Below are 22,194 nucleotides of genomic sequence, written 5' to 3'. Positions count from 1 at the left end.
AGATTCAGCCTATCCTCATCGAGATACAGTATCGGGGGAGGTAATCTTGCATACCGAGTCGCCGGCCGACTTGTCAACGATTGTCCTCAACTTGTCGGGAACAGCCACATCCCGGCTGACGAAAAGCAGCCGCACGGAAACCCATAATGTATGTGCAAAAATGGCCATCTCAGCCGACCATTGCATCTGGATTATTGTTATTAACACCAGAAATCTCTCAGCTGTTCAAAAAATCTCACCGCCTCTTTCCTTCGGACCATTTGATAAACGATTCAAACAGTGTAACTATCGGAAGCGGCGATCACATTCTCCAATTTTCTATTACGGTCAGTACCTATTGGAACTCCAACTACTTATGCCTAGCCTTTTCCTGACTGAAATATTTTGAGTTATATTCAGATTCCACAAGTGATCGAATGCTACAAAACCGGCCATTGGTCAAACAAACCGCAAATTGGTTGTGCAAATCTAGGGTGTTGGCCTCAAAGAAAATCCCACCTCTTGAGGAAGACACCACCGTCGACAGGGGGTGCGAACTCACTGGCTGAGATTCGATATACTCTGAGTGTGGTTGTTGAAGGGGAAAGTACAGTGAAAAAGGTAAGAAACTCTCCGCTTGCTCCAGCAATCATCGACCAATGAAAACTGGGTTGATCCTATTGCTGATCATTATAAAGACTCAAAATATTATATTCCATTCATTTTCAGACCCGATACCGAATCAACAGCCGTTGAAACAACAATCCTCTATCAGCATCAACCCGCAAATCATCTACAGTGATTCACCTTTATCCTTCCTAATCGACACCGAGCTTCAAAATGGACCTTGTCTTCTTCTAGGTCGCTCGATACCTTTGAGCATAAAACTCACGAAGCATGGAGATGCGCGGTGCAATGTATTGCTGAGTGCATTTCAAACCATGCTGGTTGAAACGACACAAGTGAAAGCTCAAGGAACATCGGAGTCGTCTACTAGCACGTGGATGGTACAAAGCATGGCCAATATAAACTATCCAATAGGTACTCCAGATGCGCCTTCAGATTCAATGGTTAGTTTGAGGGATGTCATATGGTCCAACAACCGACTGCCTCCCGAGGTCACTTCGAGCTTCGAAATCTGCAACATCAAGAGAATGTACAAGCTTAACTTAAGGCTCGTATTTCTTGTTGGAGACTGCAAGGTAAATACATATTTTAACCCTCAGTTATTGCGATCATCGCTAATACTTACTTACCTTTCTGATTCAGCTTCATACAGTTATCCGAGAATTCGAATTTCCTGTCTATGTTATGGGTTCAACCTTATCCCTCAAAGCATAGAGTTGGCCGTTCGTTTTGGGTAATTCCCTTTTGCATGTTCAGTTTCTCGGATATGTCTTTGTGCAGCCCTTTTGTCTTATATTCATCTATCTCCATCTTCAGTGTTCGTTTAGCTTTGTTGAACTCCTTAGCTTCATCACATCTCTGCCAGTGTTCATTACCAGCCCTGATTTCTTTTCATCTTCTACAGCCTTGAAGAATTCTATATACTTAGTGACTACGCTTGAAGAGAAAATCAAAATCAAAGGACAACTTTCTGGTACTTTTCTCACCAGGTAGATAATGATGTTGACTCCGGTCGCCCCATGATCGTTGATCATCTACCAAAGCCCCAAGTAGGAAACCATTCCTGGCGCCATGTGGGACACTATTTAGCCCACAGAACCATCTGACCCGTGGACACTCCGCTGGCTGACTCAGCCAGCGCTGAAGGGCTTCTTCTGCTCGATCTACTAGTTTGCGGATACTCGGCTCGTATGGAAGGTCCAAAAGGTGTGCTCTCCATAGAGGGCATATGATGTTGTGGTTTCAGGCCACCATGGGTAAAGATCTATGTAGTTCACCGAACATCCTTTGGCATCTTCGGAACAAAAAAGACTTGAACGTCGCAGTTCAATATCGCACTATCCGAGGATGGCAACCAATGGTATGATCTTCGGCCGCCCGGCATGCAAGTAGATAAAATCGAAATCGATGAGATAGACTCAATGACTTTACAAATCCGAAATTGCGTTCGGTCCTTCATAAACCGTGAATAATATGGCTCTGATGACAGGATTATTGCAAAGCGGGTCGCATGCGGTCCCTCACGCCACGACAAACTGATCGACGGCACTATTACATGTCCCACAAAAACTTCATCCACAATTCGTGGATTTACTGGTCAAGAGTAGTGACAGGAATGATATGGGGTCACATATTACTTCGTGCCGGTCCTCCCGGATACTAAGAGCTCAGCCCGACTCAGCCTGATGACCCACTATGAACTGGGAGCCCCTTACAAAGTACAGACTGATTTACATTGACCTTTTTTTTTTTTTCTCTCTTGTCTGTCTCTGTGGCGGCAATACGGAATACGCCTTCCTTATTTATTAATTGCGTAGGACTTTCCTTGGCAGTTTCATATACACTTGGCGCAATAAGAAGGCTGGCAATACCGACTAAAAATAGACGGAAAATACTCCAGGCTATGGTTCAATCAATAAACAGACCAAAAAAAAGGTCAAACGACTATAAAGGCTCATATCAACCAAGAATCCTACGAGTGACTCGATTGAATCAGAAATCAAACCTCACCTCTTGGAATTCTTTCTTTTCCCTTGAAATCATGGCAACTACAACGACGACTGGAGCTATGGCAACTAGCACAGCCTGTGGAACCCCAGCCCAGTACGAAATTCCCGTCCAAGACGCATCATGTGGAGTTCCCAACACCGACAAGTACGAAGGACTCATTTCAAAATGCGCGAAACCCGCAGGAGTAACTTCCTATAATCACGACTGTGCTATCTACGCTCTGGCTGTAGACCAGTCAATTCAAGAGCTTACCGACTGCCTCTACGAAGCTGGCGTCGCCTGGGAGGACGTGTGGTGCCATGGAGAAACCAATGCCACTGCAACGGCGACCTCGTACCCGACTGCAACGAGAATGGAAACCTCTACATCAAATGCCGACAGGACATCATCCGGCGACAGTACATCATCAGGTACCTCGACGGACAGCGCTGCGACTAGCACAAATACCTCAGAGTCGAGCGCCTCTCTGCCCAAGGCCCATACCAGCTTGAAGGCTGTTATGCTTCTTTCAACTCTCTTTGCCTCTGCCGTGTTCATCAGAATTTAACCATCTCCCCGGTGAATCTTTCTGCTCAAAGCCCTTTCCACCTTGATGGCTGTCATTTATTTCTCGGTCTATTTGTTTCTAACGTCTTATGGGGTTTTAATGGCCAACTCCAATTTTGTTGACCTATTGATTCACCATTCGACCTCTTCATCATGTGATACCTTCGAAAGTATAGGCGCAACTACGCAATGTACAATAAAATTCTGAACTGTCATTTTTCTTGCCACCAATTATTAACAGAATCAAAGTTTTTTTTCCCATTCTACTACCGTCGAGCATGTCCTAGTCTTCCGTCTGAGGCCCCAATCTATATGATCATCTAAAGAGGACGGCTGTAACCAGTACTTACCTCGAGAGTAATGGTTCCTCTGTGTAGTTATATTAATCCAATGGAATAAACTAAACTCCCACAAATAAATCTTAATCCAGTAACAGAAGAAATACGAAGCCTATACTTAGGGTACATGATGCATCAGCAGTCTCCCTTGGAGTCGCTTTTTGTTTTCGGAATTGCCAGAATCCAAGACCAGACCTCAATTAGTTCCCCTGGGGCTTTTTAAAATTCTAATTCATATATCATGTATTGTAAATTCCCTGCTCACCTCTTGATGCGCTCAACAGCAGAACACAAGCTTGAACAGTAACCGCTGAGGATTATATACCTAGGTAGGTAGTGGGATCAGGAAATACGGATAACCTGCGGTAAGGCTGAACAGACGACTGCAATTTTATTCTTTTTGTTCGGTCTTTGGCAACTCTGGGATATTTGGATTCGTACAGAGACCATCATTAATACCCCGATTACAGAAATATAGGCTCAATGAAGAATAAGCAATGTTAAATTATTTATAAGCCTAAAGAGCCCACGTGGACTAGATCAAAAGGTTGAGCTATCATCCTAACGGTGCATATTGCCACGGGCAATATCATAAGACCATACTTCTTCGCAAACACGATTGTTAAATATGCTATTCCACCGAGTCACAACAAACGGTTCTGGTAATAAATTCATGAAGTCGGTGGCTTGATGGGAAAAAGAGACTAAAAGAAGCCTCAAATCTGAACTCGGCCGTGGCGCATTTAGAGTGTCACAGCATGGACCAATCTCCAATAAGTAGTACGCAATCTAAAAGTTGACGTTCAAAATGAAATAGAAAATCGAACCCCTTTCCAAGGTCTGCTTTTTGATCTGGTTATGTGCAGGCAGGCAAAAGGATTGTTGGAGCAAAAATATACCCGATTGAGCTTCATCTCCGAATGTCTTCACGGAAGTGTCACATATAAATACTATGATCCTGTTGACCTTGGATTGGAATCCCCCAGTACCATTTCACATTTGACATTTCCAAGATCAAGACCTAGTCCCTTCAATTTCAATATGCGTTTCATCTTCATCGCTTTCCTGGCCAGTATCGGCGCTGCTTTGGCCGCAGACAAGGCCCCTGTTATGGTAAGTTCAAATAAATGAAAACCGGACACCATTCAAGTCTCTAAAAATTCTTCAGATTGCCGCCGGATACCCTTGCAAAGGCGATGGCACCGCAGGAAACTGTATCAGCGGCTTCTGTTTGGTATGCTTTCTTGTGTTCTACTGCAAATATCGTGGCATCAAAAGACTAATCTATTGTGCAGCAACTTGCTCACGAGACTGAGGGAGTGTGCAAGTAAAATAATTGATGAGGCAATATTTCCGCCCAAAGCAAAGTCTTGAGGATAGACTATAAATCTATATGTACTCTCAGGGTTGGGCTGGTTAAGCTGACTTGAAAGCTGTACATTCGTCGATTTTTTGGACTGAATATGACTCTTTTGAACACAATGTGCTGCTTGGACAAGATCTGGAGAGAATATATTCCCCGAGCGTAAGACCTCGGAGCTTCTCTTCTCTGTCATTCTATGGATAGCTTGCAAGATAAATAGAAAAAAAGTTGTAACATTTGCATGTCATATTGTCTCTGTTCTTGGATGTACATCAGGATCAAATAATCGCTAATACAAACAAGCAGCTGACAATAAATAGATTTGAATCGGAATTAGAAACCTAAGATTTGTTGTTAGCAATTTGATTCTTTCTGAAATTGGTGCGCGGGGACCTACCCTTTTCTGTGTTACCCTCGCCCATGCTCTTGCTGCTGCTACTTCCACTCTGGATAGCGCCCATTATACCATCCATGTAAGGCGCGCCACTCCACTTCTGGTGGGTGAGAACATCGACACCGAGATCCTTTTCGCGGGACTGGACGAGACGAACGTAGGCCAACATGCCCTCGTCCTTGAACGCACGGGAAAGTTCGGTAGTGATGGTGGCATTAGAGTGCAGACCAGCCAGGGAAATGAGTTGCAAGACAAATCTGAAAAAGTTAGTCTAGGATCGAAGCGAAATAAATTGAGTGACGGGCTTACCCATGTTTGGCAATATCCCAGACAAAGGACTTGAGGGAAGCTTCATCAAATCCTTGTCCCATCCAGTTGAATGAAGGGCTGAGGTTGTAAACAAGCTTCTTGCCTGGGTACGCTGTCCGCACTTCGCCGGCTAGCATTCCGGCCTTCTCGACATCTGGGTCACCGGTTTCAACCCAAAGAAGATCTGCGTAAGGGGCAAACTCCTTCGCGCGCTTGGTCGCAGCAGGGAATCCTGCGGCATAGTGGTAGAATCCCTCACGAGTGCGCGGGCTATCGCATGACCACACAACAGGTGTTTTGGCGTAATCGTTCGCAAGGGCACGGCGACGGGAGAAGGAAAGATCGGGGTTCTTCTTAACAAATGCCTTGTACGCATCCCGGGAAGATTGGGGAGCGCCCTCTGCCTCAAGATGAGCATCGACAGCTACATATTATTAGCAAATGAGATCGTTGAGATACAGAGAAAATAAACATACCTTCGTCGAATGTAACAAGCTTGTGTCTTTTAACCCAGTCAAGCTCGAATGTGTCGATTTCTTTGGGTGAAGCACCCTCTCGTTCCATGGCTTGGAGGGTCTCGGCCAGTGGTTCCACATCTTCCGCGACACCAAGGATGAATTCATGATCACGCACATCGATGGCGCTGCTGATGAGTCGTCCACTCTCGGAATCTGTTCGTGCAATAACAAGGTTCTCACATCCCATCATATCCCACTGGAATCGAGCTGCGACCAGTCGGTTGATGTGTTCACCCATTGGGACGAGCACTTTGCCTGCAAGATGGCCGCACTTCTTTCCACCATGCAACTGATCCTCAAAATGAACGGCCGCGGCACCATTCTCTGCAAATAGCTTGGCGAGTTTGAGAACAGCCGATAAACCACCATGGCTGCACCGAGAGAATTAGTAATACTTCCGTGCATTCAATCCCAGTTATATTAACGTACCCAGTATCACCATCCGCAACGATTGGCCGCATATAATCAGTATAAGGTGTAGCCTTCCGTTGATCCGGGGTCATCTTCCGCCTTGCATCCCATTGTTTCCGGTCGTGCATAGACTGGGCCTTGAACAGACGCTGGACCTGATTTGGAACTGTATTGTAGGGATAATCGCCGAAATCGGGGGATACTTCATTGGTGCTTGTCAAAAGCGAAGAGCAAGCCCAGCCTGAGACGTACAGAATCTCTTGGTTGGGGGCTTGCTGCGTCATTTGGACGGGGTCGATAGCTCCCACTTGTGTGTAGAACCGAAGTCAGACTTGTCACAATTGAAACTCAATTGACTAAGGACTCACTGGTATGTACGGGTTCACCAGCGGCTGCTCTCTCATTGAGAAGATTAAAAAGCTTCCGCGCCATCAAAGAACTGGGGTATGTTTGTTGCAAGGAGCCGCGCTTGCTCACAACGTCTGCCGCCGTATAAGGGCGCTTGATGCCTTCGTAGCGAGGCGAATTCCACCATGATTCCACATCGCGAATTTGTTGGTCGTAAAGTGCGTCTTCAGCTTCCCCTGCTTTCTCTTGGGTGGACAGCAGCTGGTATGCGTCTGAAGGGAGGGTGGTGGATACGGGGGGCTGTACAGGTGTCATCCGAGTATAACCGCATGTGAAAGGTCGCAATGACCGCGAGGAAACAGTAGACACAACGGGAACGCGTCGAGGCAAACGTCGTATCGAGCGGAACATGATTGACGGTATAATTGGAAGAACAGACAATTGGTGAATTGAAACAGAAAGAAACTACATAAATAATAAAAGGAGCCGAGAAACAAATAACAAGGGCTCCGCTTGACCTCGGGCCGTGAACATCTGGGGTTTCCCCGCCACTGACAGACCGCGGAGGTCCGAAATTCGCTACATGACTAATCATAGGGTCCGGCAGGCCTATTCGCGGGACCTGGCGGCTACATCACGATACACTTAAGACCCTCTGCCTCTCCTGTCCCTGCTCGCCAAAGTCGCCACAGCAAAGCGCAAATTAAGCGTTTGAGACCATTTCCGCTTTGATTTATTCTCCGACTGCGAAGGGGCAGAGTAGCCACATCTCAAATGCGTGATTTTGCAGGGGTGGTACCTGATTTATATCTTATTTGAGGCCATTTTTGCTACAGTGTATTGTAAATTGGAGCTATTCGGCCCTGCGCGAGACAAGGAAACCAGAGTCAAAGCCCCCCGAACAGCATACTGCCTCTTACCTACAAGCACACCTTTACTCACAAAGATACGCAGATTGCCAGCTACACGTCGGCCGCCCAGGTTTCAGAAGAATCTCCGATACAAATTTCAACGGAGCATCTCGCAAGTGGGTGTTAGGACTCCAGGGAAATCGAGCCATTTGGTTTGTCTGAGGGAAATAGCTGGGATTACCTTTTTTAACGAACTGTGAGAGTTTTCGAGACGGTACAGATAAGGCCAGTACTTTAGTCAATCCACAGAGGTCTGAAGAGGTCGGGAATCCCTGATCTTGACATAGTTGATACTACATCAGCAAAAGACTGCCGAATTGCATTTTCTCCGACAGGTATTAGACATATCATAGTAAATTAATAAATTTAGCATATACTCATGTAACTAAAAGGCAAACTCCGGTAAAAATACATAATCATCTCCAGCCCACATTAAATAGATTAGCGTTGACAACAGAAGAAAGATATTGCAAATTGGGGATCACGAAAAGATATTAAAGCATAGGAAATAAAAAGGTCCAAACTTCATCGAATGTTAGGCACCAGGCCATCGACTTTACCAATGTACTACCAAGGCAAAAAAGGGTCAGTGACCAACAGGTCATTCAGTGGACGTAATATATAGTAAGCCCTTCGGTCAGCGGTGCTTCAGGACCCTGAAATCTAGGATGATTTCATCTTCTTCCCCTTGGGCACACGCACAAGCCAGTAAAAGAAGATCGCCCCAGCGGTATTGAATATAATATAAGCCCACAAGATGCCCAGGTCGCGCCAGCGGTTGTCAAAGGTCATATTGACGCTTTTGAGGAACTGGGTGGTGTTATCCAGGGCGCAGAAGTGACAGTTCTCACTGCTACCGCCCCTGGTATCCGGGTTGACGAGGTACCCGCCAGCATTCTGCATGTAGAGCGCCATGTACTGGGCACATGTTTGATTCTGCGGGGCGGCAAAGGAGAGCAGTTCGTTGGCGGCGCAGTGCATGGGTGCCTCGGCCAACGCAGTGGTCAGGAAGCTGTTGACGAGATAGGTGAAGGGAGTGGTGCGGTACATGAAGATCCAGAACCGGGGTAGGGTATCTGGGCCGGCCAGAATGCCGCAGAAAAGGAATCCGATCATGTTGGCCAGCATGGACAGACCGCCAGCGGATTGATCGCTGTCCATGCCGGCAATGAACAAGTACGACAGCGAGGTGGCGTAGAGAAAGCCCTCCCATACGACAAGAAAGGCTAACATGCTGCGTGAATTCAGGGTGTCGGTGTAGAGCGCGTTTTGCCATACCCCCATAGGATAGAACCAGACTAGGAAAGAAAGGATGGCCATGAGCTGTGCAATGGGTTAGTGTCTCTGGCTCCGACGGATGGATCGGATCTACACTTGGCGACATACCGTATTCCAGGCTAGCTCAACCAATAGATTGGACAAGATGAAGGACTGCCAGCAATATGTCTTTGACTGACGTTCTCGGGCTTCGTAGAGGGTTCGCTGCTTAACAAACATGGGCATCATCTGCTGGATGATCTGGATGTAAATGAAGAGAAAGAGGAAAACCCCAAACATCTGATTTTGCAGGCCCTGAGTAGTGTTGGGGCTATTGAAGAATGAGAAGCCTAGAAGGAGAGCCTGGAAGAGATTAGCACTTGATAGCACCATATTTTCCATAGCCAACTGATTCACATACACAACCAAGGCAGAGTAGTAGCTTTGAGTAAATATATGATGGTGTGCGCCACATTTGCTGGAAAACTCGGATAGTAACGAGGTGGGTCTGCGTTATGAAGGGGACAGCAAACTCCTCGTAGTCCGATTCAGGCTGACCACCCGGGTCTACCATGTTGGGGGCATGATCGGCAAGTTCCCTGAGCCTGTCGAGTTCGCGATGAACTTCGCGATACTCTTCAGTACCCCGCCAAACAGCGGGCCAGTCAATATCGGACTTCACCCCAGGGGCCGCGCCGATGACTTCTAGCATATACTCGGCAGGATTAGTACCGGGGGGACAGGGAGCGCCTCCGTTACGGGCAAAATAGTCAATGAGCACGTTGGAGTCTCGTCCGATCGCCCCGAAATAGACGGTCTTTCCGCCACGAGCTAGAAGGAGCAGCCGGCTAAACCGCTGGAACAACATGGCCGACGGTTGGTGAATAGTGCAGAGAATCGCTTGCCCATTATTAGCCAACTTCTCCATGAGATTGCAAATAGACCATGAAGTCTGACTGTCTAAGCCAGACGTCGGTTCATCTAAGAAAAGGAGTAGCTTTGGTCGCGCGGCAAGCTCAACACCAATAGTAAGGCGCTTTCGTTGTTCGATATTAAGACCTGATCCTGGTATACCGACGACAGCATCCGCGTACTCCTCCATACCCAAGAGACTAATAACGGTATCAACATAGTCTAATCTTTGCCGGCGGGTGTAATGGCTTGGCTGGCGGAGGAGGGCACTGAATTCGAGAGCTTCACGCACGGTAGAGGTTGATATATGGAGATCTTGCTGTTGGACATAGCCTGTCTTCCGTTGGAATGAGCTATCGCGTTGGTGACCATCGACGAGTATGCCCCCGGTAATAACTCCTGTTGTCGTGCGACTTGCAAGGACATTGAGAAGAGTTGTCTTCCCTGCACCGGAAACACCCTAGGACACTGTTAGTAGGAGCTCATACGGGGAAGTCCAACGGGACCAACCATCAATGCCGTCAGAGAACCTGGTTTAATCCATCCATCCACATTATCAAGCAACCGCTTCTGTTCCCCGTTGGCGGTGATGTCGTAGCAGACGTTTTGCCAGTGGAAAACCGCAGTCTGCTTCTCCACTTGAGAGAGTTGCTCACCAGACGTTTCAGATTTCTCACTAGAGGGTTTCCCGGGCTTGGTCTGTTCCTCATCCGTTTGTTGCCTCTTGAGCCGGTTGTTGTGCATCTGGCTCCGGCGGAAAACCAGGACCTCGCCTTTAGATCGCTCTGCTGTCACCAGTTCTGAGCCAACCAGATAAAGTATGGTGAAGAAGACCGTGAAGGCAAGCAGGATACCGAAGTCTCTCCAGCGTTTATCCCAAGAGAATCTGTAGGACTGTTCGAGGAAATCATCTCCGTTGACATTAGATGACCCTGGGACCGCACCAACGGTAGAACAGCTACGTCCCAAGGGATCCACGTTTTCGTAGCCGGGTCCTGAGGGAACAAAGTTCGAGCATGGGAAGTCTCGGTTATGGAGCTCGTTAACCAGGATTGCCTCGAACGCGTACGCAATCGGGTTAATGTAATAGATCCACCTCGCCCAGCCTAGAATATAGGGAACCGGAAGTGTAAACCCTGTGTACAGGGAGAGCGCCATATTGATGATAGATACTGGAGCTGTTGCTTGCGAGACAGTCTTAGTCATAGAGGCGAAAAACCGAAAGAACATGGACATGCACATCATAGAGGTAAATGCCATGAGCAGGTAAAAGAAAAATGCCCCGGGTGTCCGACGAAGACCTGCCATGAAGTAGACAGCAATATTGGAGCAGATGCACATAACAAGCTTGCTTGGGAGATCCATGATCGATGACGCGATTGCCTCCGCACTTGGATGGTACAAGGCGTAGCGGCTATGTTTTTCCACGATACTTCGTTTATCGTAGAGGGCCATGATCTCTAGCACGCTTGAAAGGGCACTTAAGACAATCATCATGAACATAAGGGCCCCGCGTTCCGTGAATGACGCAGTCTCTGCCTTCAGGTTAAAGAAGACACTGCCGATAATGATATTTTGGATCAGATTTACCAGGATGGTAAATATACTCACAGCTGGATTGGCCTTGATGCGATGGAACTCTCTCCACATACAGAGTTGAATCTGTCGCCAGTAAGAGAGCGTATAAGGGGACCTTTCCCGTTGTTTGCTTGACTTTTCGCATTTCCTCGCTTCGGCAAAGTTACGCATATTGGTATCATCAAACGGATGATCCTCTATATATTGGTCGATCTGCTTTAATAAGTCCTTGCACTCAGGGCTATATCTCCATCGTTGAGCGAACTCATCAGCCGTTCGTGGTACCAGGTGCTCAAAGCCTGCTTTGACGATCCTTTCCGTAGGACACGTCATAGAAGTCAAAAAGTCCGGGATCGTTTGAGAGCTAGGGGACTCGAACCCGAGAGCCTCGAAGTAGGCTTTTGCCTCGGAGGCTTGACCGAAAAAAATCTGACGGCCGTCATAGAGAACGATCACTTTGTGAAAAAGCTCGTAGGCAGCCTGCGGAGCCTGGTAAATCGCAACGCAGGAGGTCGTGCTGTAGATGTCGCCTTGCAGTCGCAGAGTCTTGCAGAACTCGATTGCATTCGCAGTATCTAAACCTCGCGTACTGTTATCCCAGCATTGCAAGGGCGCGTAACTGAGGGCTGCCTCAGCAATAGTAACCCGTTTTCTTTCGCCGCCACTCACTCCACGCATAAAGTCATCACCCACTGGGGTATCTTTTGTATGGCTGATACCGAACATGGCCATAATGACATCCCGTTGATGAGTGGCGTATTCTTCGCGGCTGACACCACCTGGGATGGTACGGGGAGTAATGGGCTCTGATCTACCACTTTCAAAGTCAAGGGTGGCTGGCTGTACCCTGCAGAAATATGATCGGGCCTCTTGTTCCCCGAGACTGCAGTCATGCTGGGAGGAGTGCCAAATTGCGGCTGATGATCACGAGCGCGAGCGACAAATGTTTAAATTACCCAATCTCTTGTGCTTCTTGAAACCTTGCCATGCAAGCTAGAGACATAATAGGCTATCAGGTGTCAGGTCTATGCATATGCTATGGATGATAAGAGAGAAGGGGGTGATGATGATGTTAGGGTTAGGTGTTATGCAGCGATGGATCCATATGATACAATGCAAGAATCATGCTAGGTTTCGGACGCCAATCGAGAGATATCAATGAGAAACAACACAACGATGATGAAAGGTCTGCAATGCCAAGCAGAGAGATATCCTCGCATCATGTCGCTGCGATAGTATTGCAGCACTATGTAGTAGCCGAGTAAGATGGATTCAGAAGGTTCATAGCTCAATTGCGAGGTAATTCCTTCCGCGCTAGAAGACTGTGATGAACAACTCACATATCAGACAGCTGCTGGTAACATTCTTCCATACGCCAAAGTCCATTTTATTTCAAGCTATTGATCAACACTCTGCCTTCACGTTTCAACACGTCTTTTATATCTAGCAAGACATCAAAAGTCAGAATGACTCCCGAACCTATAGCTATCATCGGGACCGGATGCAAGTTCCCCGGGTCCTCGTCAACCCCTTCTCGCCTGTGGGACCTTCTCAGCAAGCCCAGGGATGTCGCTTCCAAGCCCCCATCAAGCCGCTTCAATATTGACGGCTTCTATCATCCGAACCCAACAAACCCCCTGACCTTTAACGTCACCGAGTCGTATTTCCTCAATGAGGATGTGAGATCGTTCGACGCCTCGTTTTTCAACATTGCCGCCAATGAAGCCACCAGTCTTGACCCACAGCAGCGAATGCTCCTTGAGACTGTCTACGAGTCTCTTGAAGCTGCAGGACTTCGATTAGAAGCTCTGCGCGGGTCATCGACGGGTGTCTTTTGCGGTGTCATGTGTGCAGACTGGGAAGCCCTTATGGCTCTAGACAAGGTCGTTCCGGAATATGTGAGTATCGGGTCATCCAAACCAATTTGCATACTTTCATGCAGACGGACTTGATGACATCTAAGCTTACTGCCTCTAGGCTATATCCGGTGTTGCTCGCAACAATCTTGCAAACCGAATCTCCTATTTCTTCGACTGGAATGGTCCCTCCATGTCCATTGATACAGCTTGTTCATCCAGTTTGGTAGCGCTTCACCAAGGAATCTCCGCACTCCAAAGAGGCGAATGTTCGCTGGTCACAGTTGTTGGCACAAATCTGATTCTGGGGCCGACATTATACTTTGCGGCATCGAACCTACAGATGCTCTCTCCAGAGAGCCGTGGACGAATGTGGGATCACAAAGCCAATGGTTACGTTCGCGGTGAAGGATTGGCATCTGTGGTACTTAAGCGGCTTAGTGATGCGATTGCTGATGGCGATCCCATCGAGTCCGTGATTAGGGCATCGGGTGTTAACCAGGTATGCAGCTTCTTGTGATATCACCTTCAGATCCCTAACCTTTTAGGATGGACGGACACTGGGCTTGACCATGCCTTCTGGCAAGGCTCAGGAGAGTTTGATACGCTCTACTTATGCTCTTGCTGGGCTTGATGTTAACCGGCCAGAAGATCGGCCCCAGTACTTTGAAGCTCACGGCAGTAGGTGGTTTCTATTCTGCATTCTGATTTCTCTCATATTTCGGACTTTGGCTTTTTGAAGATAAACTGACAGAAGGCCATAGCGGGTACACAGGCTGGTGACTTCCAGGAGGCCACGGGAATCTATAATGCCTTCTTCGCCGATGGGCTCGCGCAATCACCCAAGGATCCCTTGTACGTGGGATCGATCAAAACTGTGCTTGGCCGTGAGTTCCCCTATTCCCCCTGCCCTTAAGGACGAATATATCCTGATACCTCACATCTCGACTTTAGACAGCGAGGGCTGCGCTGGTTTGGCCGGCATAATCAAGGCTTCTCTGTGCATCCAGAACGGACAGATCCCTCCAAATATGCACTTTGAGAGACTGAACCCTAAGCTCGAGCCATACACAGCCCATTTGAATGTTTCGACGGAGCTGAAGGAATGGCCCGTACTTCCCGCGGGCGTCCCCCGACGTGTTTCCGTGAATTCATTGTAAGACATTAATTCTCGAGCATGCCCTAGATGGAAACAAACACTAAACTCCTCCTCCACTTCTAGTGGATTCGGTGGCACAAACTCTCATGCCATCCTGGAGAGTTACGAAGTCAATCTGGAAAATACCCAAAAGACCATTAAGAATGGAGTCAATGGAGCGAACGGAGCCAAAGCCAATGGAGCCAATGGAGCCAACGGAGCCAACGGAGCCAACAAGCCCACGCCCGTCGTAGTCCCTTTTGCATTCTCGGCTGCGTCAGAACGAACCCTGGGGGCAGTTCTCACCCAGTATGACGCTTACTTAGCTGAAAACCACAACACTGACCCTCTAGATTTATCATGGTCGCTGATTCAAAAGCGCTCAGCGCTCAAATACCGCGTGACCCTATATGCTTCCACAATCGACGACCTCAGGGCCAAAATCAAGAAGGAACTCGAGCTCCGCAAAGCAAACGACGCATCCACAGTCGTTGTGAGAAGTGACACCGAAAGAAAACGTATCTTGGGCATATTCACCGGTCAGGGTGCACAATGGCCCCAGATGGGACTGGAATTGATATCCGCATTTCCAGCGGCTCGAGGCTGGCTTGAGGATCTCCAGAAGTCGTTGGATACGTTGCCGACAGAGTATCGGCCGACTTTCTCCTTGCTTGATGAGTTAGCGGCGCCAAAGGGGTCTTCAAGAGTCCAGGAAGCAGAAGTTGCTCAGCCTCTGTGCACTGCTGTTCAGATTCTGCTTGTGAATATCCTATGGGAGATTGGAATTGAATTTGAGAAGGTTGTGGGCCATTCTTCAGGTGAAGTGGCTGCTGCCTATGCGGCCGGCGTTCTCAATGCTCATGATGCAATTCGGATTGCGTATCTGCGCGGAAAGGTAAGCGTCGATTGAAGAAGCGATACACAAGGTTGAGAATTACTGACACGAACAGGTTGCACGCATCGCTGGCTCGAATGGCAAAAAAGGCGGTATGCTGGCAGCAGGGCTAGGCTTCGATGAAGCGACATCCTTCTGCGAACAGTCCCAGTTTCAGGGGAGAATCTCAATCGCCGCATGCAATTCCCCATCCAGCGTAACGCTCTCTGGCGACGCTGATGCGATCAAAGAGGCAGAGCAGCTACTTAAGAGCCAGGGGAAATTCGCGCGTCTAGTCCTCGTGGACACCGCATATCATTCCCACCATATGGAGCCTTGCGAGGAGCCCTATCTGCGCGCTATGGGAGGGTGCGAAATCAAGCTTGGAGAGCCAACTTCAACGGTCTGGTACTCGACTGTGCATGGTGGGAAGAAGCTTGATAGCGCGAGCCATGGTGACGTTTTGACCGGAGAGTACTGGAAGGATAACATGCGTCAGCCTGTGCTTTTCTACCAGGCACTGATGGCAGCCATCATGGATACTGCTCCCAGCCTCGTCGTTGAAGTCGGCCCCCACCCTGCGCTAAAGGGCCCTGTTCTGCAGGGGCTTTCGGAGGCGCTGAAGACGGCATCGAATATCCCATATGTTGGTACCCTGCGCCGTGGGGAGACCGGCGTCACAGCTCTGGCAGAAACCACAGGCTCACTCTGGGCGTATCTGGGGTCCGACGGGATCAACATCGCTAAACTTTTATCTCTCAGCCATCCGTTGAAAAAGAATCACTTTATCCAAGGTTTGCCGCACTATCCCTTTGATCACAGCCAATCATACTGGACTGAGACACGAAAGTCGAAGGCCTATCTCTACCGGGAACCGCGCAATGAACTTCTTGGAGACCTGAGTGAGGAAAATGCCGAAGGAGAATGGCGCTGGAGGAACTTCCTAATCCGAAGCAATATGGAATACCTGGATGGGCATCAGATCCAGTCCCAGACCATCTTCCCTGCTACGGGATACATTGCCATTGCATTGGAAGCAGCCGGGAAAATTGCCGTGGCGGAAGGACGATCCCTACACCTTGTGCAAGTCAATGACCTGGTCATTGGCCAGGCCATTGCCTTTCCGGAAGATGATAAAGGGATTGAGATCTCGTTTCGAGTGTATAATATGATCCCTGAGAGTGAGACGACTACTGCGATGTTTAATCTCTACGCGGATGTTGGAGGGGTCTTGAAGTCGTGCGCCTCTGGTCAGTTGGTGGTGTCATGGGGGGAGTCGCAAGTCGATGGGCTGCCCTCAAGACTGGGTTCCACGTCTGGTATGTCAACCGTGGACATCGATGAGTTTTATGCATCTCTGGGGAAGTTGGGGTATGGCTATACGGACTTGTTCCGCGGTATCACCTCAATGGAACGGAAACTCGACAGGTCCAGTGGGCTTTTGAACAACTTTACGAACGATGCTTTACTTCTCCATCCCACGACAATGGACTGCGGGCTGCAGTGCCTCCTCGGTGCTGTTGGGGCTCCTGGGGATGGGGAGTTGTCAACTTTGCAAATCCCAACGAGAATCCAGAGAGCAACTATCAACCCGATGTTTTGTGAACGCATCGGCATTCCCGCGGGCAATTCCCTCTCCTTCGATGCCGCTGTGACCAGTACAGGCCCAGATGGATTGTCCGGGGATGTTAGTCTGTTCACCTTGCAAGGTCATGGGGTCATTCAATTCGAAGGCATCCAGGTCTCTCCACTCATGCGGCCCGGCGAAAGCAATGACCGAGCAATGTTCTCGGAAGTTCAGTGGGGGAATTTTGAACCCGATGTTGAGCCTGAGCACACTCCACCGCTCCAGTTCTGGTCTGGCGAGATGGACGACCCCCAGCATATGTGCTTCTTGGTCATGAAAGAACTCCTCGCCGGGCTAACCATAGATGATAGGGAGAAGCTTGAAGGACATCGCAAGGATATTGTGGCTTGGTTTGATCATGTCACTAGTCTTACTCGTCAAGGGAAATACCCTCTCTGCAAGCAAGAATGGGCAGACGAGGATCCTCAAGAGATGCTCGCTATATTGGCCAAAACGGCGCAGCCCATTATTGTCGAAATGACGGATCAGATCAGACAGTACTTCCCTGGCTTCCTCCGCAATGAAATTTCAATGATCGAAATTTACCGACAGGACAATCTTCTCACGCGATTCTACGACAAAGAACAAGAACTGAAGTACATGAGTCTGCGAGTTGGCGAAGTGGCTGGCCAGCTCGCATTCAAATATCCGCGTATGAAGATTCTCGAAATTGGCGCTGGAACTGCCTCTGCAACCCGCGCTGTTATTGGGCGTATTGGACATTATTTCCATTCTTATACCTTCACTGATATCTCAGCTGGGTTTTTTGAGGATGCCGAAACTACCTTTGCACAGTATGCAGATCAAATGGTCTACAGAGTGCTTGACATCGAGAAGGATCCGATAGAGCAAGGATTCGAGGCTGGTGCATATGACCTTGTCATTGCTGCAAACGTTCTCCATGCCACCAAGTTCTTAGGGACTACTATGACAAACGCGCGACGTCTCCTCAAGCCCGGTGGTCATCTCATTGCTCTGGAAATTACAAATGAACATATTCTACAAGATGCTTTACTCTTTTGCCCATTTGAGGGGTGGTGGCTAGGAAAGGAGGACAACAGACCTTGGGGTCCCAAGATCTCCGTGGAAAAGTGGGAGGCCCTTCTTCGTCAGACCGGCTATAGCGGCATCAACGCAATTCTTCCAGCACCAGGCAAAGAACAGTACTCGTACTGGGGATACTCAACATTCGTTACGCAGGCGGTCAACGATCAGGTACAGCGTCTTCGAAACCCGTTAGCGATATCAGCTCCAGATTCTGAAAAGCACGAGAGTCTCATAATCATCGGCGGTGCAACAAATTCAACGTCGCAGCTCGTACCTGCTCTGCTCAAGCTCTTATGCCCTTTCTTCCATACGATCAACTATACGTCAAACATGGAATCACTAAATAGTCATTCGACTCATTGTATTGAATCTTCAACCGAGGTGTTGTGTCTCGCAGACATAGATGCTCCCTGCTTCCAGGAAATGAACGAGAGCAAGCTACGCTCTCTAAAACGGTATATATCCATCTTTAACACTCTCTAGACCCTTAGCCTGACTAGAATCTCCTAGGGTCCTCGCTATGAGCAAACGGCTACTCTGGGTAACTGTCGGTTCCGAGTCTCAGAACCCCTACCTGAGCATGAGCAAGGGTTTCCTCAGTTGTATCGGGTACGAGTATAAGGGCTCGCTTCACCAGTATCTCAACATTGTCGAACCCAAGGACGTCAGCGTGGAGCTTATCGCAACAGCGCTGATGCGCATGGTTCATTCTGAGTGTACTAACGACTATAGCCATTCCTCGTCGGTCGACAGTGTCGAATTAGAACTGCGCTTTGAGAATAATACCCTAAAGGTACCCCGAATCATGAATGCCACGGCTCTGAACCGCCGATACGCGGCTACAAAAAGGGCCGTGCAGCAGCAGCTTGATATTGGACAGTCTGTCGTGGATTTATCTTTCAACGGCGACCAGGTTGAACTACTGGTAACCCGTGAAGATTTGACGGATGGCAGTTTCTCTCATTTTGAATCCACTGTGCAGATCCGTGTCCGACGTTCTTTCTCGACAGCATTCAAGATTAACGGAGCCGGGTTCCTAAACCTGATCTCGGGTGAAGACGTAGCCTCAAAATCTCGCGTTGTTGCAGTCACAGATAAATACTCATCGACAGTCTCCATTCCTTCATCTTGGAGCTCAAAGATCCCAGACAACATTGGAGAGGCCGAGGAGACCGAGTTCTTGGGAGCCCTGGCCCATGCAGTGCTGGCTAACAGTCTCGTCAAAGAAGCGGCGCCTAACACAAGTATCCTGATACATGGTGCGAATGAGTCTCTCAGGCACGCTGTTTGGTGTCAGGCAGTGGCGAAAGGTAGGCCCAATCCCAAACTCATACTGAAGATCAAGCCCCTAACCATAATAGGCGTTCAACCATGCTTCAGCACTAGCGATGCATCTACCAAGGACTCCGGTGACAATACCCTTTTCTTGCACGAGAGGAGCACGGCGCAGACGCTTGCTCAGGTCTTGCCGACTAATTTGTCCGTCGCTGCAAACTTCAGCAACACACCACACGGACTATTCTCGAGACTTGAGAAATTCTTACCCAAGAATGTGCGTCGCGAAGACATGGGCACCCTGACCACGCGTGAACCTTCGCTGTCGCAGGACTTCCAAGTTCACGCGGTAACCAAGGTCTTCAACACCGCTCGTGTTGTGGCCGCACAAATCAACCTTGTCCTATCTAGGCATTCTGCAGGCCTGCATGGGAGACATGAGACAAAGGTACTTGGATTGCCCGAGTTCATCGCGCGCGGTGCGAATGTGCGAAGCAACAAAATCGAGATTCTGGACTGGACGGCAGTCCCTGAACTACCTGTGCGGATATCTCCCGCAAGTTCGCAAGTCAAACTAAACGGCAACAAGACGTATCTCCTCGTCGGTATGTCTGGTGATCTGGGCCAGTCTGTCTGTCACTGGATGATTACTCGGGGAGCGAAGAATGTTGTCCTCACTAGTAGGAATCCAAAGGTAGATTCTACTTGGATTGAGGAGATGACAAGACTGGGTGCTCGAGTTTCAATCGAAGCAATGTAAGTTTCACCAACTGCTCTCTGGGAATTGGCTTCGAACTGATCACTTCATCAGGGACGTTACCGATCGCGAATCAATCCTCAACGTCAACAGCATTATTTGTCGTACACTCCCCCCGTCGGCGGGGTGGTAAACGGCGCCATGGTCCTCAAAGACTCAATGTTCAGCGATGTCGAGCTCGAGGATGTCCTCTCAACTTACAAGCCCAAGATTGTCGGCAGCCGGCTTCTCGAAGAAATTTACGGTCACGAAGACCTCGACTTCTTCATCCTCTTTGGCTCCGCAACTTCCATCCTCGGCAACATCGGCCAATCCTCCTACGGTGCTGCCACTAATTACATGCGCAGCTTGATCCGTCGCCGCCGCGAGGAGAATCTTGTCGGTAGCATCATCCACCCCGCGGAAGTTCGCGGCGTCGGGTATATCTCCCGGATGGGCAGTAAGCTATCGCGCCGGATGGCTGGGCATGTCGGGGCTCATATCGTGTCGGAGAAGGATCTGCACGAAACGATGGCCGAGGGCATTCTGGCTGGAATCCCACGTATGGGCCGGAATCCGGAGGTGATCAGTGGCTTCACGCCGCATGACCCTGAGGCGCAACCAGATATTATATGGTACAGCAACCCGCTTACATGGCCTCTCGTAGACTACCGTCTACGCTCGAGTTTGTCCCAGTCTGATACGACAGCCATGCCAATCAAGAAGCAACTGGAAGCCGTCGATGGCATGGACGAGGCTGCTGAAGTCGTTCTTGCTGCGCTCAGCGCGAAGATTACCCAGAAGCTGCATCTTTCAGACAGTGTGGCCGTAACTGCAGATAGCAGGTTAACAGAGCTGGGGGCTGACAGTTTGGTGGCAGTGGATCTTCGGACTTGGTTCCTCAGGGAGCTTGAAGTTGAGATCCCAGTTCTGCAGATCCAGAGTGGGGCGTCCATTGGGGACCTGGCTAATTCTGCCAGCTTGAAGCTTCCAGCTAGTTTGATCCCGAAGGTACAAAAGGCCTAGATCATTGTGATAGGATGGATGATGGAGGTAGATATTTGTGCATAACGAGAGCAGCCCAAACGTATGGAGACTCGAGTAGCCGCAAATAAACAACTCTTGGTTTTATAACAACGATACTCTATATGAATTCCGATAGATATAGGATGACCAAGGTTATAAACATACATAGCCATCTTTGCATCACGCCACTTTTTAGTTTCCTGGCTTGCTCACCTTACTTTTTTCATCTGGACATAAATCGGCCACACAACTTTTCTAACGCAATATGAGCCAGAAAATTCCAAGCTTGGACAGTATACCGGCCTTCCATTTTTACCCAGTTCATACCTCACTGTCGGCCCACTACAGAGCCGCGGCTCGCAATTTGGACATAAATATATGTTGTGACGAAGGACAGAAACGGTCGGAAATAAGAAATAGAAATGTCGAGACAGCATGGACTACCAAGTCGCAATTTCAGAAGACACCCACAACTCACGTTTTGGAATGCTATTCTATCACTCCTCATGGGTGTCAGCTCGCCATCCAAATACCAAGAATTCAGCTCGGAAGTGCATTCCCAAAATTCTGCGGCAAGAGGCTCGACTTGGATTCTTTCATAACAAGCACCTACGGTCTAACCGAAGTCATTCTCACCAACTGGTGTTTCCTGGTAGCCACTCCCTCCCGCGGTGCCCTCCCTTCCCTCTGTGGTGCCAACACTCCCCGTCGTGCTGCCCTCCTGTACCTACCCCGTCTACCAACAAGTGCCGGCAACGGTACTGGCTGCATTCAAGAACACTGTTTGTGTCTGTCCCCTTAGTTATTGAGCTGTCTCAGCCGCTGTTTATCTTTTTTTTTTTTCCAATGAAACATCTTTCGCTTTTGTTTTCTTGTAAAAGTATTATGTTGTGGTTATATCGGTAGTCTTAACGTAGTGTTGGAGAAATGATCCCCGCACGATGTGATTATATATAAAGGGATATATAAATATGTCCACACGTACTCTGACTGAAAAGTCAAGCTAACCTCTTCGGTTCATATAAAACCCATATATATGATAGATCATAGTCGGATACCCAACCCAGTTGAGATTGCAATGAAAAAAAACGCACCTCGAAATTCCCCAAGATCG

General features: G+C 48.7%; 5 protein-coding genes across 5 annotated transcripts; 3 read left to right on the top strand and 2 right to left on the bottom strand.

The window, feature by feature from the left end:
* Positions 1-2,647: 2,647 nt before the first annotated feature.
* Positions 2,648-3,163, top strand: N7479_011363 (uncharacterized protein; the record flags this gene model as incomplete). The annotated part of the gene is made up of 1 exon (XM_057259054.1): positions 2,648-3,163. The coding sequence occupies one exon, from the start codon at positions 2,648-2,650 to the stop codon at positions 3,161-3,163; it is 516 nt and encodes a 171-aa protein (XP_057106512.1).
* Positions 3,164-5,196: 2,033 nt separating this feature from the next.
* On the bottom strand, positions 5,197-7,254 carry N7479_011362 (methylisocitrate lyase ICL2; the record flags this gene model as incomplete). Its single annotated transcript, XM_057259053.1, has 6 exons — positions 5,197-5,204; positions 5,261-5,514; positions 5,567-5,990; positions 6,043-6,455; positions 6,514-6,802; positions 6,864-7,254. 6 exons carry the CDS (start codon positions 7,252-7,254, stop codon positions 5,197-5,199), a joined length of 1,779 nt encoding a protein of 592 aa, XP_057106511.1.
* A 1,163-nt stretch (positions 7,255-8,417) lies between these two features.
* Positions 8,418-12,395, bottom strand: N7479_011361 (putative ABC multidrug transporter; the record flags this gene model as incomplete). Its single annotated transcript, XM_057259052.1, has 4 exons — positions 8,418-9,077; positions 9,141-9,374; positions 9,433-10,383; positions 10,434-12,395. Coding segments are annotated over 4 exons (3,807 nt in total), but the record flags the coding sequence as incomplete, so codon positions are not given.
* Positions 12,396-12,967: 572 nt separating this feature from the next.
* On the top strand, positions 12,968-21,080 carry pyr2 (non-reducing polyketide synthase pyr2; the record flags this gene model as incomplete). Its single annotated transcript, XM_057259051.1, has 11 exons — positions 12,968-13,399; positions 13,479-13,859; positions 13,906-14,038; positions 14,122-14,244; positions 14,312-14,513; positions 14,580-15,390; positions 15,446-18,498; positions 18,554-19,353; positions 19,405-20,074; positions 20,130-20,204; positions 20,243-21,080. The coding sequence occupies 11 exons, from the start codon at positions 12,968-12,970 to the stop codon at positions 21,078-21,080; spliced, it is 7,518 nt and encodes a 2,505-aa protein (XP_057106509.1).
* Positions 21,081-21,345: 265 nt separating this feature from the next.
* On the top strand, positions 21,346-21,882 carry N7479_011359 (uncharacterized protein; the record flags this gene model as incomplete). Its single annotated transcript, XM_057259050.1, has 1 exon — positions 21,346-21,882. One exon carries the CDS (start codon positions 21,346-21,348, stop codon positions 21,880-21,882), a length of 537 nt encoding a protein of 178 aa, XP_057106508.1.
* Between the last annotated feature and the right edge of the window lie 312 nt (positions 21,883-22,194).

This window comes from Penicillium vulpinum (genome assembly GCF_028829585.1).
Source record: "Penicillium vulpinum strain IBT 29486 chromosome Unknown utg000004l_segment0_segment0, whole genome shotgun sequence".
Classification (NCBI taxonomy): domain Eukaryota; kingdom Fungi; phylum Ascomycota; class Eurotiomycetes; order Eurotiales; family Aspergillaceae; genus Penicillium; species Penicillium vulpinum.
Note: the sequence above shows the minus strand (reverse complement) of the source record. Positions and strands in the feature narration are given on the sequence as shown.